Source organism: Rhamphochromis longiceps, linkage group LG19 (genome assembly GCF_057381845.1).
Source record: "Rhamphochromis longiceps isolate RC_006_pf linkage group LG19, R_longiceps_female_GT1.1, whole genome shotgun sequence".
NCBI lineage: Eukaryota > Metazoa > Chordata > Actinopteri > Cichliformes > Cichlidae > Rhamphochromis > Rhamphochromis longiceps.
The window spans coordinates 8,349,907-8,368,023 of NC_140575.1; the positions used below are offsets into that span (position 1 = coordinate 8,349,907).

The 18,117-nt window shown below is 44.8% G+C and overlaps 1 protein-coding gene and 1 pseudogene across 1 annotated transcript; one reads left to right on the forward strand and one right to left on the reverse strand.

The window, feature by feature from the left end:
• Nucleotides 1-6,156: 6,156 nt before the first annotated feature.
• On the reverse strand, nucleotides 6,157-7,888 carry LOC146646132 (uncharacterized; annotated as a pseudogene).
• Nucleotides 7,520-14,521, forward strand: LOC146646133 (uncharacterized). Its single transcript, XM_085392209.1, has 3 exons — nucleotides 7,520-8,182; nucleotides 12,010-12,247; nucleotides 14,268-14,521. The coding sequence occupies exons 1-3, from the start codon at nucleotides 7,991-7,993 to the stop codon at nucleotides 14,519-14,521; spliced, it is 684 nt and encodes a 227-aa protein (XP_085248335.1). The 5' UTR covers nucleotides 7,520-7,990.
• Nucleotides 14,522-18,117: the final 3,596 nt, after the last annotated feature.

Here is an 18,117-nt window from a genome sequence, read left to right on the forward strand (position 1 = left end):
GCTCAGGGCATCTTTTTTTTTTTTTTGTTTCAACTTTTTCAGCTTTTTTCAGCAGATATCTTCAGCCGTTAAGGCATCCACACTGCATTTTCGCAGGAAATGCAAATTTTTCTAGTTCTTTATTATTATTCTTAGGACTTCCGTACACTTTTCGCCGTGGAACTACTTCCACAATTTTTGTGCTATTTTCACCGTTCAAACTTTAAACTATTCAGCTATTTTTGCTAATGCCGGCTATGACTTTTGCTATTTTTAACTATTATACTTTTTAAAATATTCCACTTTTTTCCTTTAATTTGTCCCATTGAAATGAATGGGAAACTTCCACAATTCTGCTAAAACTTTCTTGTCTTTGAAACTTAACTACTGCCTCATACTTTCACCTAGAACAACCATTCAAACTTTAAAATGTTCACAAATTATTGGGCTATTCAGGTATGATTCAGCTTTTTCAAATCTTCTACTGTTTTACTTTTATGCCTCTTAAAGTTTTGAGTTGCAAAATTGTGATTTTTCACAAAATACATGCGTTGTTATGGTTGCTATGCTCTTGGCTTCCAGTGTGCCACTGAAGCTTTTGCAGTCTTCTCTTCATGTCCGAACAACTGTTTGCTACTTGCTCAATTTTCACTCAACTTCCACAAATTATACATCAAAACGTAGGTATTTTTTCTGGCTTTCAGAAAATGTCACTATCATTGTTGTGGTATTCATAGAACTTTCACAAATCTCCTCAGACTAACACAAGGTCAGAAAACTCTCCATATAAAGTCAATGGAGAGTTTGTTCAAAATCACCGCTGCATTTCTGTAATGAGAGGCATATTCGAATCGTCATATCTCCTTAACGAAGCAAAGTTAAGACATGAGGCTTGTCCCGGCATATCTTCAGACACTCCTGACGCTCACAATTCAAGAATTTCTTTCTCAACTATTACCGTTCTGAAATGAGTTGGACTTGTTTGAGGGTAGGAAATTCGTCCTTCGCTCAGATTTCTTCAGATTTCAAAGTCTGGAAATGAACCACTTTTTTCTCTCGTCATAACTTTTTGTTGGATTTCCACAGAGACCTGAAAATTTCCATGATTGTTCACCAAAGCCTGCTGTCTCTTACGGTGAAAGAATGATATTGATACTCCAAACAGATTTCAAGTTACAAAGCGTTGTTTGAGGGCAAGTCAAGGCAGTTTTTGCTTCGCTCTACTCAGTTATGGTGCATTAGAAGTCAAATATCTTTAATAATTCATATTTTAATGATAAATTGTAAACACTGGAAGATTCCCCCATCTCTTCTGAACAAAACGGTGTAAGAATGACCGCTCTAGCCCCTACGGTTTGGAAATTATGGTCATTTGTTTGAGGGGAGTCCTCACTATGAGAAATAGGCTGCAATAATCCTGTGCCTCTCTGTGCTGCGTGTGTAAAAAGAGGCACATGTTTTGGCGGGAAAAAGTACACAGGCTCTCTGATTGGTGGATTCAAATTCAGCAGCTCCCAGGCTGACCTAGAAACTTACTTCTCTCTCCCTGTGCATTTCTTTGCTGATTTTTGTCATTTAACAAGTATATTTGAGGGACCCTCAGCATGTTCAGCATTTTTTCAGCTGTCCATTTTGCTTTTCCAATTTTTCTGTTTAACTTATTACTATTGTGCTAAATCATACTATTTCTGCTATTTTATAAGATTTGTGCTAAATAAACTATTTCTGCTTTTATAGGATTTGTGCTTAATATAGTATTTCTGCTTTTTATAAGATTTGTGCTTAATATACTATTTCTGCTAAATGTAGTATTTATGCTTAATCATATTATTTCTGCTATTTTATAAGATTTGTGCTTAATATAGTATTTCTGCTAAATTTAGTATTTCTGATTAATTGTAGTTTTTCTACTAAATCATAGTACAGTATTTCTGCTTTTTATGGGATTTGTGCTAAAACAAAGTATTTCTACTAAATGTAGTATTTCTGCTAAATTATAGTATTTCTGCTTTTTATAGGATTTGTGCTTAATATAGTATTTCTGCTAAATTATAGTATTTCTGCTTTTTATAGTATTTGTGCTAAAACATAGTATTTCTACTAAATGTAGTATTTATGCTTAATCATAGTATTTCTATATATGTCTGCCAGGTCCCCAGGCAGCCAATCCTCTGTGAGGACTGAGAAATTCAAATTTTCAAATCAGGGCCTGCACGGCTTCCCAGCCAATCATATATGTGTCCTGAGGCATTCAAATTTGCATATTGGGGCCTTCATGGCTTCTAAGCCAGCCAATCATATCTGAGGGCTGAGGAATTCAAATCCACAAATCAGGGCCTGCACAGCTTCCCAGCCAGCCAATCATGTATGTGGGCTCCAGGTATTCAAATTTGCATATTGGGGAATTCGTGGCTTCTAAGTCAACAAGTCATCCATGTCATATATCTCTAAAAATTCATATTTTAATGATAAATTGTCAACACTTGAAGATTCCCCCATCTCTTCTGAACAAAACGGTGTAAGACTGACCGCTCTAGCCCCTATGGTTAGGAAATTATGGTCATTTGTTTGAGGGGAATCCTCACTATGTGAAATAAACTGAAAGAAGCAGGTCTATGTCTCTGTGCTGCGTGTGTAAAAAGATGCACCTGTTTTGGCGGGAAAACGTAAACAGCCTCTCTGATTGGTGGATTCAAATTCAGCAGCTCCCAGGCTGACCTAGAAACTTAGTCCTCTCTCCCTGTGTGTGTGTGTGTGTGTGTGTGTGTGTGTGTGTGTGTGTGTGTGTGTGTGTGTGTGTTTAGTGGGAGAGAGAGGACCCTGCCCTTATTTGACAGCATGTCATTGTAGGATTTAAATTGAACATAGTTAGACTGGTTGACTGGATTAGAGCCTGTGTTTGTGTGTCCCTCTGTGCATTTGTGTTTCAATAAGTTATTACTATTCTGCTAAATCATAGTATTTCTGGTACTTTTCGGTACTTGTGCTAAATACAGTATTTCTGCTAAATTATACTATTTCTGCTTTTCATAGGATTTATGCCTAATATAGTATTTCTGCTAAATTATAGTATTTCTGCTTTTTATAGGATTTGTGCCTAACATAGTATTTCTGCTAAATTATAGTATTTCTGCTTTTTATAGGATTTGTGCCTAACATAGTATTTCTGCTAAATTATAGTATTTCTGCTTTTTATACTATTTGTGCTAAAACATAGTATTTCTACTAAATGTAGTATTTATGCTTAATAATAGTATTTCTATATATTTCTGCCAGGTCCCCAGGCAGCCAATCCTCTGTGAGGACTGAGACATTCAAATTTTCAAATCAGGGCCTGCACAGTTTCCCAGCCAATCAAATAAGTGTCCTGAGGCATTCAAATTTGCATATTGGGGCCTTCGTGGCTTCTAAGCCAGCCAATCATATCTGAGGGCTGAGGAATTCAAATCCACAAATCAGGGCCTGCACGGCTTCCCAGCCAGCCAATCACATATGTGGTCTCAGGCATTCAAATTTGCATATTGGGGAATTCGTGGCTTCTAAGTCAACAAGTCATCCATGTCATATATCTCTAAAAATTCATATTTTAATATTAAATTGTCAACACTTGAAGATTCCCCCATCTCTTCTGAACAAAACGGTGGAAGAATGACCGTTCTAGCCCCTACGGTTAGGAAATTACGGTCATTTGTTTGAGGGGAGTCGTCACTATGAGAAATAGACTGCAAAAATCCTGTGTCTCTCTGTGCTGCTGCGTGTGTAAACAGATGCACCTGTTTTGGTGGGGAAAAGTGCACAGCCTCTCTGATTGGTGGATTCAAATTCACCAGCTCCCAGGCTGACCTAGAAACTTACTTCTCTCTCCCTGTGTGTGTGTGTGTGTGTGTGTGTGTGTGTGTGTGTGTGTGTGTGTGTGTGTGTGTGTGTGTGTGTGTGTGTGTGTGTGTGTGTGACAGAGAGAGAGAGAGAGAGAGAGAGAGAGAGAGAGAGAGAGAGGCTTTTAATGGGATGATCTCATTCTAAGATTTAAATTCAATATATTTAGACTGGTTGACTGAATTGGATCTTGTGTGTGGGTCTCTCTGTGCATGTGTGTTTCCTCATGTGTACATATTTGTGATTGTGTGGCTGTAATAAATTTTTTTGCAGATTTTTGTCATTTAACAAGTATATTTGAGGGACCCTCAGCATGTTCAGCATTTTTTCAGCTGTCCATTTTGCTTTTCCAATTTTTCTGTTTAACTTATTACTATTGTGCTAAATCATACTATTTCTGCTATTTTATAAGATTTGTGCTTAATATACTATTTCTGCTTTTATAGGATTTGTGCTTAATATACTATTTCTGCTTTTATAGTATTTCTGCTAAATTATAGTATTTCTGCTTTTTATAGGATTTGTGCTAAAACATAGTATTTCTGCTAAATTATAGTATTTCTGCCAAATTATAATATTTGTGCTAAAACATAGTCTTAATTTAAAATTATAGTATTCATAGTTCATCACAGTGTCTCTGGTAAATCACAATATTTCTGCTCTGTTGTACTATTTTTCTAAATCATAGTGTTTCTGTAATGTTTAAGTATTTTTGGCTAAATATATTCTTTCTGTTATCTTATACTATTTCTCCTAAATTCTTGTATTTTTGAGAAGTTATCATTTTTCTGGTAAGTTACAATATTTCTGCTAAATTCTGCTATGCTATTGTATCTCTGCCAAGTATTATGTTTCTTCTAAGATATTGCAGTTCTGCTAAGTTATTCCATTTTAGCAAACTTCTTTTGTTTCTGCAAAGTTTTTACAATTTCTGCAACTTTTCAGCTTTTTCAGCTACTTTTTGCATACAGCTTCAGCTTTAAGCATCCACACTGCATTTTCGCAGGAAATGCAAATTTTTCTAGTTATTTTTTAAAAGCGAGACATTTTAAATGAGAATAAGAAAGAAAAGTATTTCTTTGTGCCCCCCTCTCCCTGTTAATGTCCTACCTGCCCCCTGGCAACACTTTGCTAGACCCGCCCCTGCACAGTTACCAGCTGTCAGCTACCTAAAAAAGGATCCTGGTGTTATTTGTCTCTCAGAAACAGTTCATAACTTCAACTCATTCATGTCACCTAAAAGGTAAACCTGTTTCTCCATCACAGCTCTGATGATCCAGTAAGGACATCTCCTGGTTTCATCCTCATGTTTCCCTCTCACCAGATATACAAACCGACATCATGACCAGCAGCTTTTACAGCTGTGGCTCCAGCAAACATCAGCTGATACTAGAAATTAATATTAAATAAATTCTAACAACAGCTGATCAAGCTTAAACGTGCTGCTGTTGTTTAGCGCGACATCCGCTGGTTTCCTCTTTCTGGCGCAAAGTGGACGATAAACAAACAAGAGAGCCGATCAGCTGATCATTGATCAGTTTCATGATTGAAGTAGAAACAGGAGAGGGAGGGGGGAGAATGAGAGGCAGCTGTGCAGCGTAAACACAGAATAACTCCAGCTTTGTGTCTTTTTCATTGTAGCTGAATTACGGGACAAACTGTTCCTTTTCACCTCAATAAGAAACGCGTAATATTTCCTCTGAATACCAGACAGGACGGTTGGCAACTCTAATAACTTATGAACAAAATAAAGTTCAACATCATTAACTTCATAGCACCACCCAGCTGTATAGAAACTCCGTCATGCTAGCTAGCACGCAGTACGAAAAAGTCAGAATAACAAAAATAAACTCCACCTAAACTTGGTTCATATCTTACCCAGAGAGACTGCAGGTCATAACTTCTTACCTGAAGTTCAGTTCACACTTGGACCGGCGGCCGCCTCGGGTCTCTTTTCCTTCTGCGTCCCTTTTCCTTCATCCACCTGCTGGCCTCCACCACTTGCTAATGTTACTGAATCTGTGGAAGCTCCGCGATAGCCACCACACGAAGTAACGAGTAACGACCCTATCTAAATCCCAGTAACGACTAACGCGTTCCTGATTTTGGCATAATAACTAGTTACCGTGCTCGTTACCACAATAATAACGTAGTTACTGTAACGCGTTACTTAATAACGCGTTAGTCCCAACACTGCTCATTGGAGAAGCTTCTCCAGTTCTGGGGTCAAATGGTGAAGAGTCCCAGATTTAAGCCCTGTGGGAGTGTGGTGGTCCCCCCCGCCCCTCAATGAGCCTCTAACTAATCACATGAGCCAAGGTGTGAAGACGGGTGTGGGTCAGCCAAGGTTTCGGGTGAGCTCATTGTGAAACCTGGCCCCACCCTATCATGTGATTTCCTGAGGTCAGATGGCCCAGGATGTGAGTGGGCGTTAAGGCATCTGGGAAGGGATCTCAGAACTGGATTATAGATGGCAGACAGTTGGTGTCGTAAGCCATGAGGCAGTGTAGTTCACAGTCAGCCAAGGAAATCATGTCCAGAACAGAAGCCACAGTGAACATAGATGGCTTCTTTCACTCTTCTTTCAAACCATCAGTCTTCTCTGTTCAAAATGTGAACATTGGCATCCTCAAAAGAGTGACCTTTGTTCTTTAGATGCAGATGGACAGCCGAGTCTTGTCCCGTTGAGGTGGCTCTTCTATGTTGTGCCATGCGTTTATGAAGTGGCTGTTTGGTCTCTCCAGTGTAGCGGTCTGGGTATTCCTCGCTACACTCTACAGCATACACTACATTGTTAAGCTTGTGTTTAGGAGTTTTGTCTTTGGGATGAACCAGTTTTTGTCTGAGTGTGTTGCTGGGCCTGAAGTACACTGGGATGTCGTGCTTGGAGAAGACTCTCTGGAGTTCCGATACACCGGCTACAACAATGTTGTTTCGTTTGTCTTTCAGAGCCTCCCTAGTTGGTGTCTGATCTTCTTTTCTGTGCATCTTTGCTGACCTGTGAACCGCATGTTTTAAAAGCTTCCTTTACATGTACACTTTCCCCCTGAGATCCATTTCCAGACACCTTAACGCCCACTCACATCCTGTGTCATCTCTGTCATCGACCTCAGGAAATCACATGATAGAGTGATTTCCTTGGCTGACTTTGAACTACATCCGTTTTCACACCTTGGCTCGTGTGATTAGTTAGAGGATCATTAGGGGGTCCATTGTCCCTCTTGGGAGGACACTCCCACAGGGCTTAAATCTGGGACTCTCCACCATTTGACCCCAGAACTGAAGAAGCTTCTCGGATGAGAAGTGAAACGTCTTCAACTTAAAGAAGTCCAGACACTTTTCTTTCCAAGCTCCTTAGACTACAATGACCTGGATAACTGAGAACCTTCACAGACGGCAGCTTTACTTGCTCAACATTTGATTTTACTCCTGGTTGACTTATCTGCAGCCTTTAATAGTATTAATACTTCTCTTATTAACAGACTACACAACTGAGTTGGCATTACTGGTACTGCTCTCAAATGGTTTTCTTCATACTTGTCCAACAGATACTTCAGAATTTGTATGAATCAGCGTATGTCCTCATCTGCACCCCAAGTCTCAGTCCCTGCACCAGTTTCCTTTATTGTCATGGTCTCCGTGCCTGCCCGGTCGGCCCCACAAGGCTACAATTGCTGTTTCTGTTCTCTCCCTCTCTGCCTGGGCGGAGCTCACTGTGGGCTCCTGCCCTTGGCCCACACACACACCTGACAACACTCACCCATCATCACCGGGAGCACTATTTGAGGCTGGAACACAGATCCTCTCGTCGCTGGATGATTGTACCCCTAACGTTAGTGTTCTCACAGCTCTTGTGCTTCATATTCGTGATTTGTGATTAGTTGGTGACCTGCCTTCTCGTCTGCCTCAGATCTCCCCCCCCCCCGGGACCTGCGACCTCCCTGCTGCGGGAACGTGTGTGAGTGTGAGCGAAGAAGACGTGAGCGAGTTACCCTGTGATTCCCCCGGAGTTTTGGATCCCTTCACTGTACATATATTGCACTGGCACTGTAAATAAACTACACCTTGGAGATACCTTACCGCTCTGCGTTTGAATCCCTGTACCAGATCGTGACAGAATCATCCAGCCACGGAAATGGATTCAGCAGATCCAGCGGTCTCGACTCCCACCCTCGCCACTTTGGCCGCGATGCTGGCACGCCACGAGCAGATGTTCATTCACCTTCGAGCAGAGCTCGCGAACCTCACACAGGCCGTGGCCCGGCTAACACTGCTACCAGCCGCTCCACTGGTCGCCGCTCCTCCGTCGGAGGCGCCAGCTCCAGCAGTAAGTGTCGCGCCACCTGCTCCCTCACCTGTTCACGTTGACAGATTCCTCCCCACTCCCAGGGCTTTCACGGGAGAGATTGATAAATGTGCTGGTTTCCTCACTCAGTGTGCCCTTCAGTTTCGCCAGCAACCGCAAGCCTTTTCTACTGATGGTGCGAAAATCGCTTATATCGTCCAGTTACTCCAGGACCGTGTTCTAACCTGGGCTCAAGCTGCGCTTCAGGCGGAGCCGGACATCACCTTTTCTGACTTTCTTACTAAGTTTAAAGGTGTGTTTGACAGGAAAGCCACAACTGCCACCGCCGGCCAGCGCTTGCTTGCGCTTAAACAAGGTAAACGCAGCATGGCTGATTTTTCTATTGACTTTTCTACTTTGGCTGAACAGGCGAAATGGGGGGAAGAGGCCCTTAAAAGTGCATTGCTCACTAATATTAATGAGGAAATAAAGAATGAACTAATGCTCCGTGAACTGCCTTCCTCCCTGGATGCGCTTCTGGTTTTGTGTATGCGGGTGGACGATCAGGTGCGCGCACATCGGAGCGCACGCGCGTGTTCGGGGCATGCCCCGCTGGACTTTTGTGGGACCCCTACTGCAGCCCATGGGTCGTGTGACGCCGACACCGGGGATGGGGAAGAGCCCATGCAGCTTGGGCGCTCACGGCTGTCGCCCGCGGAGCGCCAGCGCCGTCTTGCCTCCGGTGAGTGCGTTTATTGCAGCCGTAAAGGCCACTCTGTCTCCTCCTGCCCAACGCTGGCAAAAGGGCGCGCTCACCAGTGATCGTGAGGGTGCTGGTGGGCGATCTGTCGAGTGAAAGCCCTCTCCCCAGACTTCTTTTGCCGGCTACTCTGCGTGTTCGGACTGTTTCTCATTCTCTCTCCGTTCTCATTGACTCTGGGGCTGAGCAGAACTTTATTGACACCTCACTCGCCGCCAAACTGAACATCGCCTTGGAGCCTCTGTCACGCCCCCTCCGCGTTCACGCACTGTCGGGCCAGCGCCTGCCTGACATCACTCATGTTTCTGAATTCCTTTCATTATCTCTCTCTGGCAATCACGCAGAAAGGATTTGTTTTTTTTCGTTTAAGGCTCCTCTCACTCCGCTGGTTCTGGGTCACCCCTGGCTTGTCCTCCACAACCCGCATATCGACTGGGAGAAGGGTGCCGTACTAGGTTGGAGTGTGGCCTGCCATATGAACTGCCTCCGGGCTGCGGCTTCCCCCGTTTCGCTCCCACCCACGGCCTCGCCGTCGGACGCCCCGGACCTCTCGATGGTTCCGCGGGTTTATCATGATCTGCGGGATGTTTTTTGTAAGGATCGGGCGCGGTCCCTTCCCCCGCACCGCCCGTACGATTGTGCCGTCGATCTTCTTCCTGGAGCTCCGCTGCCGTCTAGCCGCCTGTACAGCCTCTCCCGGCCTGAGAGGGATGCTATGGAGCGTTACATCTCGGAGTCGCTGGCGGCAGGGTTGATTCGCCCCTCCTCTTCCCCTGTCGCGGCTGGGGTTTTTTTCGTGGATAAGAAGGATGGTTCGCTGCGGCCGTGTATTGACTTTCGGGGCCTTAATCAGATCACTGTTAAGAACAAATACCCTTTGCCGTTGCTTTCCTCCGCCTTTGAACTGCTTCAAGGCATGACCGTCTTTACCAAGCTGGATCTGCGCAACGCTTACCACCTGGTGCGCATCAGAGAGGGGGATGAGTGGAAGACCGCGTTCAATACGCATCGGGGCCACTTTGAGTATCTCGTGATGCCATTTGGGCTGACTAACGCCCCCGCAGTGTTTCAGGCGATGGTTAATGATGTCCTTCGTGATTTTGTTAACCGTTGTGTATTTGTGTACTTGGATGACATCTTGATCTTTTCTAAGACACTCGAGGAGCACAAGGTCCATGTCCGGCAGGTCCTGCTACGCCTTCTGGAGAACCGGCTCTTTGTGAAGGGGGAGAAGTGCGATTTCCACGTGGCGTCAGTGAGTTTTCTGGGCCACATTATCGAGAAGGGGGACTTGCGGACTGATCCGGAGAAAGTGCGGGCTGTGGTGGAATGGCCTACTCCTCCTGATCGCCGCCAAGTGCAACGTTTTTTGGGATTCGCCAACTTTTACAGACGGTTCATTCGCGATTTCAGCAGAATCGCTCTCCCTCTCACTAAACTCACCTCTCCCAAAGTTCCCTTCCAGTGGGATTCTGCCGCTCAGCGAGCCTTCGCCCTGCTCAAGGACAGGTTCACCACTGCTCCCATACTCCGGCAACCGGACCTTACACGGCAGTTCGTTGTGGAGGTGGACGCGTCGGACTCCGGGGTTGGGGCAGTTCTGTCTCAACAGCTGGACGGTAAGCTGCACCCGTGTGCCTTTTATTCTCGCCGTCTCTCCCCAGCAGAGTGTAACTATGACATCGGGGACCGGGAGCTTCTGGCCGTCAAGCTGGCCCTGGAGGAGTGGAGACATTGGTTGGAGGGAGCGGCACAACCATTCATCGTCTGGACGGATCACAAGAATCTGGAGTACCTGCGCTCGGCTAGACGTCTCAATTCCCGGCAAGCCAGGTGGGCGCTGTTTTTTGCTCGTTTTGACTTCACTATCACCTACAGGCCAGGAACACGGAACGTAAAGCCAGACGCCCTGTCCAGGCAATTCTCCATCACTGGGGAGGACTCGGACCCTGAGCCTGTCCTCCCGGCCGCCTGCGTAATTGGAGCCATCTCCTGGGAGATCGAGGGGCTCATCCAAGAGGCGCAGGAGACCGAACCGGATCCTGGCACTGGTCCACCTGGTCGCCTCTTCGTTCCTTCAGCCGTCCGCTCTCAGGTTCTCCAGTGGGCTCACACCGCCCGCTTTTCATGCCATCCTGGGGTCCTCCGCACCTGCTCGTTCCTCCGACGTTACTTCTGGTGGCCTGCTATGGCTAGGGATGCCAAGGAGTACGTAGCGGCCTGTTCGACCTGCGCCCGGAATAAGCTTTCGAACCGCCCTCCACCGGGTCTTCTGCAGCCTCTCCCTACACCAGCCCGACCGTGGTCCCATGTTTCTTTGGACTTTGTCACGGGGCTGCCGCCCTCCGCTGGTAACACCGCCATACTTACCGTTATCGATCGTTTCTCCAAAGCTGCACACTTCGTCGCCCTCCCGAAGCTCCCCTCTGCCTTGGAGACGGCCCGGCTCCTCACCTCCCATGTGTTCCGTCTTCACGGGATCCCCGAGGACATCGTCTCGGATAGAGGGCCGCAATTCACGTCCCGTGTTTGGAGGGAGTTCTGCTCCGCACTGGGGGCCAAGGTCAGTCTGTCTTCCGGTTTCCATCCACAGAGTAACGGGCAATCGGAGCGGGCCAACCAGGAGCTGGAAGCTGCCCTCCGCTGTGTCGCTTCGCACAACCAATCGACCTGGAGTGAACAGCTTCCATGGATCGAATACGCCCACAACAGCCACACGTCCTCCGCCACGGGCAAGTCTCCCTTCGAAGCGTCCCTGGGCTATCAACCGCCTTTGCTCCCGGCCATCGAAGGTGAGCACTCCGTTCCTTCTGTACAGGCTCACCTCCGCGGGTGCCGTCGTGCCTGGCGGGCGACTCGGGCTGCCCTACTCCGTACTAAGGAGCGGAACAAGACCCTCGCTGACCGTCGCCGGACACCGGCCCCCGTGTACACCATCGGTCAACAGGTATGGCTGGCTACCCGTTTTGTGCCGCTACGGACTGAGTCAAAGAAGCTGTCTCCTCAGTTTATTGGCCCTTTTCCCGTGGAAGCCGTTGTGAACCCTGTGTCTGTCCGCCTCAAGCTGCCGCGCAACATGCGCATTCACAATGTCTTCCATGTGTCTCAGGTCAAGCCGGTGCTCTCCAGCCCGTTGTGCCCTCCCTCCAGGGCCCCGCCGCCCCCCCGGCTCGTGGATGGTCAGCTGGTCTACAATATCACCCGCATCATGGACTCCCGGCGCCGGGGTCGGGGTTTTCAGTACCTGGTTGACTGGGAGGGCTACGGGATAGAGGAACGCTCCTGGGTGCCTCGAGCTGCTGTCCTGGATGGGGCCATGCTCCGGGACTTCCACCGCAGGCATCCAGGTAAGCCTGGTGGGTCACCGGGAGGCTCCCGTTGAGGGGGGGGGGGGGGGGGGGTACTGTCATGGTCTCCGTGCCTGCCCGGTCGGCCCCACAAGGCTACAATTGCTGTTTCTGTTCTCTCCCTCTCTGCCTGGGCGGAGCTCACTGTGGGCTCCTGCCCTTGGCCCACACACACACCTGACAACACTCACCCATCATCACCGGGAGCACTATTTGAGGCTGGAACACAGATCCTCTCGTCGCTGGATGATTGTACCCCTAACGTTAGTGTTCTCACAGCTCTTGTGCTTCATATTCGTGATTTGTGATTAGTTGGTGACCTGCCTTCTCGTCTGCCTCAGATCTCCCCCCCCCCCCCGGGACCTGCGACCTCCCTGCTGCGGGAACGTGTGTGAGTGTGAGCGAAGAAGACGTGAGCGAGTTACCCTGTGATTCCCCCGGAGTTTTGGATCCCTTCACTGTACATATATTGCACTGGCACTGTAAATAAACTACACCTTGGAGATACCTTACCGCTCTGCGTTTGAATCCCTGTACCAGATCGTGACAGTTATATATGTCACCCCTGAGTGATCGATGTAATCTTTTTAATAGATTTTCATACCATTGCTATGCAGATGACACAGTTTACTTTTATGTCAAGCCCAACAACCTTAACAGCCTTTCCTGCCGCAGTGACTGCTTCTCTGCCATTACTAATTGGATGTAGTCAAATTTACTTCATCGCAATTTCAGTAAACCTGAGGTTTTAGTACTTGGCCCAGGCAGTTTCTCTAAGGAGATAAGTCAGTACATCGGCCCCTTCACAAATGACTTCTAAAACTAAAAACCTTGGTATCATTTTTGACCAACACCTGAATTTTGAAACTCATATCTCAAAGCTCACCCAAACTTGTTTCCTTGACCTCAGGAATATTGCGAAATTCTGTTACTAGCATAATCCTCTGCATGGACAGGACACTGCTTATACAGCAGAGCTTCTGAAACCTGATCACTGCAGCCAACCTTTCCGATCCTCTAACCAGGATCTTCTAATTGTCCCTCACTTTAATTATTAAACCAGAGGTGATTGTACTTTTGAGATTGTTGCAAACAAACTGTGGAACAGCCTTCCTCACTCAATCAGGTCTACTGACTCTGTTATTTGATTTAAAAGGTTTATTCCGGAGCCCGAAGCAGCTCTTGACAAAACAACCTGGCTAGCATGTACAGAGGCCTGACCACAACATTTTTGGAATGAGTAAAAGGAACTAGGTCTTGTCACTCAACATCACCTGTGGACCTGCATTTGTTGTACCTGGATGGCAACAAATGCCAACAAATGCAAGTCCAAAGTGTCACATATAAATTAATACAGGCATTTAATAACAAAGAGCTCATTCCTGAGCCTTGAGCAGCTCTTGAAGCAGGAGTGGTGACTTTTCCAGCAGCAGATTAGTGCCCATTGAGTGCCCCTACATCAATTGCTACTCTTGTGGAGGGGTTTGTGTGTTCCAGAGATCACAGGGGCTATAACGTTGGGGGGCTTTTGTCCCCTGGTAGAGTCTCATATGGCAAATTGGCCTTGGGTGAGGCACCAGACAAAGAGAAATTCAAAAACCCATATAAGAAGAAGATCCAGGGAATAGCATGGATTCCCAGCATAGGGTTACCGGGGCTCCGCTCTGGAGCCAGGGTGTTCCAAATGACAGTTAAAAGTACCAGGCCTTCCTGGAGTTCATGAATAGGGTGCATGAGGGTGCTCCAGCTGTGTTCTCTTACTGGGAGACTTCAACGCTCACGTGGGCAATGACAGTGACACCTGGAAAGGCGTGATTGGGAGGAACAGCCTGCCAGATCTGAACCAGAGCCGTGTTCTGTTACTGGACTTCTGTGCCAAACCACAAAACACAAACCACAACAAACACCATGTTTGAACATAAGGATGTCCATAAGTGCACGTGGCACCAGGACACCCAAGGCACAGGCTGATTTTGTAATTGTATCATTAGATCTGCAGCCATACGTTGTGGACACTCAGGTGAGTGTCCAGTTGAGCTGTCCACTGATACCATCCTGGCTGTGAGATGGATTAGGAGGCGGGCAAGGATAGTGAGGGAGAGCTGGGAATGCCTGGAAGAGGCCCCCATCTGCAAGATCTTCAACTCCCACCTCAGACAGAGCTTCGACAGCATTCCAAGGAGCCAGCAGGGGCTGGGTCCTGCAGGGTGTGCTCCAACTGTAGGGGGATCATACTCCTCAGCCTTCCTGGGAAAGTATATGCCAGGGTGCTGAGTGAGGGGAGTGGGAGATCGGCAGACGGATTGGTGCTGTGGCTGCAATGATGCAAATGCTGTACCAGTCCGTTGTGGTGAAGAGAAAACTGAGCGTAAAAAGCGAAGCTTTCAATTTATCTTCTGGACATGTCGGATTGGGAGGAGGCCCCTCTATCTCTCGGCTGGCCTGGGAACGCCTTGATGCTGGTCTATAAAGCTCTGAATGGTTTAGGACCAAAATACATCAGTGACCTCCTGACCCAGTATGAACCTTCCAGATCCCTCAGGTCTTTTATCAGTTCCCAGAGTCAGAACCAGACACGGAGAAGCTGCATTCAGCTTTTATGCTCCATATATCTGGAACAAACTCCCAGAAAGCCTCAGATCAGCTGAAACACTCAGTTTATTTAAATCCAGGTTGAAGACTCACCTATTCTCAGCAGCATTTGAATAAAGCACCAGATCCACATTTTTAAGCTTAAATTTCAAAACTTACATTTAACTACTGATTTTATCTACTGTTCTGATTTTATCTATTGTTTTTTTTATTTATTTATTATTTTTAATAAATTTTAGATCATGCTTTTTATTTGTTTTTGTTTTTTAATGTCTCTGTAAAGCACTTTGAATCACCTTGTTGTTGAATTGTGCTATATAAATAAACTTGCCTTGCCTTATGTGGGTGTTTGTGTGTCCATGGCTTTGACATTGCTTTGTATTATACAAACTGAAGAATGCAAAGTTTAAGTCATGTTGGATACAGAACAGGCTGGTGCAGCACAGCGCCAGCACCTAAAAGTGAAACTGATCGGCAGAATCTTGAAAAACAGTCTGACCTCATTTCTGACCACATGATGATTTAGAGTTAATGACTTGTGGTAAATTACCTTAATTACCTAATGTGTACACCTGAAATGTATAACCTTTGATAGAGGTTGAAAAGCTTAGCATTGGAAACATTAAACACTGGGTAAAATTTTGCTGTAGTGTGTTTACGTTCGACTATGATGTGTCTTAAATGGAGTTGTTTTGATTTGGTGCTTTTCCTGCATGACATTATCAGTCCTCCATCACTGTGGAGGAATTTTGCCCCAGTCTTCTTTACAATGATGCTCTCTACAGGTCCTGCCACAGGATTCAAGCTCTGGACTTTTTCTGGGATGATTCAAGTCATTGATTGTCGCCTTTCTGTTGTGGATTTGCTGCAGTGCATGAGATCATTGTCCTATTGCATGACAAACTTTGGGCCAAAAGATGGTTTCACATTTGACTATAGAATAATTAATTTCTGGGATAAAGAGCAATGTGTTTACATCTTCCATTTTTTTGTATTTAAAGTCTGAGGTGAGTTTTTTTGTATGTTTACCAGCACCAGAGGAAAGCTTGTCTGCTTATGTATGACCCAGGCATTCCTTCATTTAGCAAACGGACATGTTCCAACAAGTTTATCAGTCTTTTTGTGTTTTGTTTGATTTTTCTACCTCGGCCAAGGAGATTATGTCTTTGATAGTGTTTGTGTGCATGTATGCATGTAATTCTGTCTGAAAACATAGTAGCTTCAAAAGTTTGGGATGAATTCTGAAACTGTAGAGCGAGGTCATGTTAACTATTCATTAAAATTTACCTTACATCCACTGAGATCTTCAATATTAACTTAATGTGTGTTTATTTGTCAGAAATTGACATAAAAGCTTAGAAACTATGATTTTTAGTCTTGTGTGCATTGTTTCTCACTGCCAGTGTTTGTACTGACAACACAAAGGTACATAGGCGATGATATATATTGGCAAGGTAAATATGACATCTCAGTTTGCATACAAATATCATGTTTTTCAAGTTAACCCTAAAATGCATTATATCTTTAAAGAAAGTTTCATCAATAGAAAGAGAATGAGCTGCTAGTTAATTAGAAATACGGGTTGGTTTAAAAAAAAAAACAATTTCCAAATTCAAATTGATTTTAATTTAAATAATCTGATATTAATACATTAAATCCTGGAACTGTTTTTTAAATATTGATTTCAACAACCACAAAACAGATAAAACTCCAAACAGTTAAAGAGCAGGTAAACAGATTCAGCAACGAGATGTAAAACAAAGAGTGGATCTTTCTCAGTGTACTTTGAGACCAATTTCCCACCAGAAATCTTTATTTTCTGCCTCATTGGCTTGCTTATTATGCACCGGTCTAAAGCGGTGTACAGTGTAGTCCAACGCTTTTCTTTTTTTCCCCACTGAATTTTTAATTGTAGAGAAAAAGTTAGTTCACTTTGTGTATGTCATGGCAACAGGATGAATACAAAGTAACTACTTTAGGATCTGTTCATAATTTGGAAAGGTTTTGACAGTACATAACCAAGACAAATGATCATAAACTTGCATTTGCAGAAATCACTGACAATACCCAGTCTTATTTAGAAATATACTATTATATAATTAGCTCACGTTAATCATGTCCAGTTATTACAGATAAATATTACCCATTACCTGCTCCTACATAATGTTTGTGTCAAAGTAAATCTGTCATTGCTATCTTCATCTGATTTTTACTGCACTACAAATTTCCTGTAGGACATTTAAAAAGAACAAAAGAAAACTAAATAAATATGTACAAATTACAACTATTTACTTTTACTGTTCCCTTAAAAGTAAACAGAGTGAGCTGCCATGGTGGAGCTTTGTCAGTGCATGTCTCCTATAATCAAACATCACCGTTAATGTCTTGGACAGGGGGGACACATTTCTGCACCTACAGTTTCTAAATGTAATGGTGCCTGCCTTCAGTCAGCTTGATAGATTTCTTTTTTTTGCTCTTTCTGCACTTTTCCCACACAACTTCTCCTTCCACCTGCACATACTGTGTGTACAATAGCACCCACTTCTCAGAGGAATGACTTCACACAGGCTTTCATGCTGGTCCTCTAGGGAAATATATGCAACCCTCACTCTCAAAAGGCTGGGAAACACTCATAATGTCAATGAAGATTTTAGGCATTGAACATAGAAGACACATCAAATGTAAGCACTGATGGCTAGCTTGCCACCAGTGCTTACATTTGAAAGCAGATTTTATGAAGACCTCAACGGTACTCACTGGGTGACGGAGGTTGTGTTGGAAGCCGGGGGCTCCTTCTAAACTTCCCCATCATGCCCACATTTATGCCACCATCAGTCGACGTCTTCTCATCGCTCTTGATGGATTTGTTGCTCTTGGTGGACACCGTGTCATTGCTGGGGTTCTCAGTGGACTTGTCCATCATTTGTGACATGTTATTCCATTATCTACCCAAATGTGAGAACGAATACAAAAGAAATGTTTAAAGACAAAGTTTGTTAAATTTTAAGTAACACGTCTGTTTGGAAGAAGTAAAAAGTAATAAATACTCAAATAAAGTAATGAAGTATTTGTATTTTGTTACTTCCCATCTCTGGATTTAAATAATAATTAAGTGAATTAGATCCTACATAATAAAACCTGTATAAGTAATGTATAAAGAATCAATTCATTGTGGCTTTCACCAGGATCATCCTAAAGCTATATTACAGGTAACATTTTATATCGGATAGATTAGAAAAGATAGTGTAGAAAAACAGAGAACAACGTGTTTTTTTTAA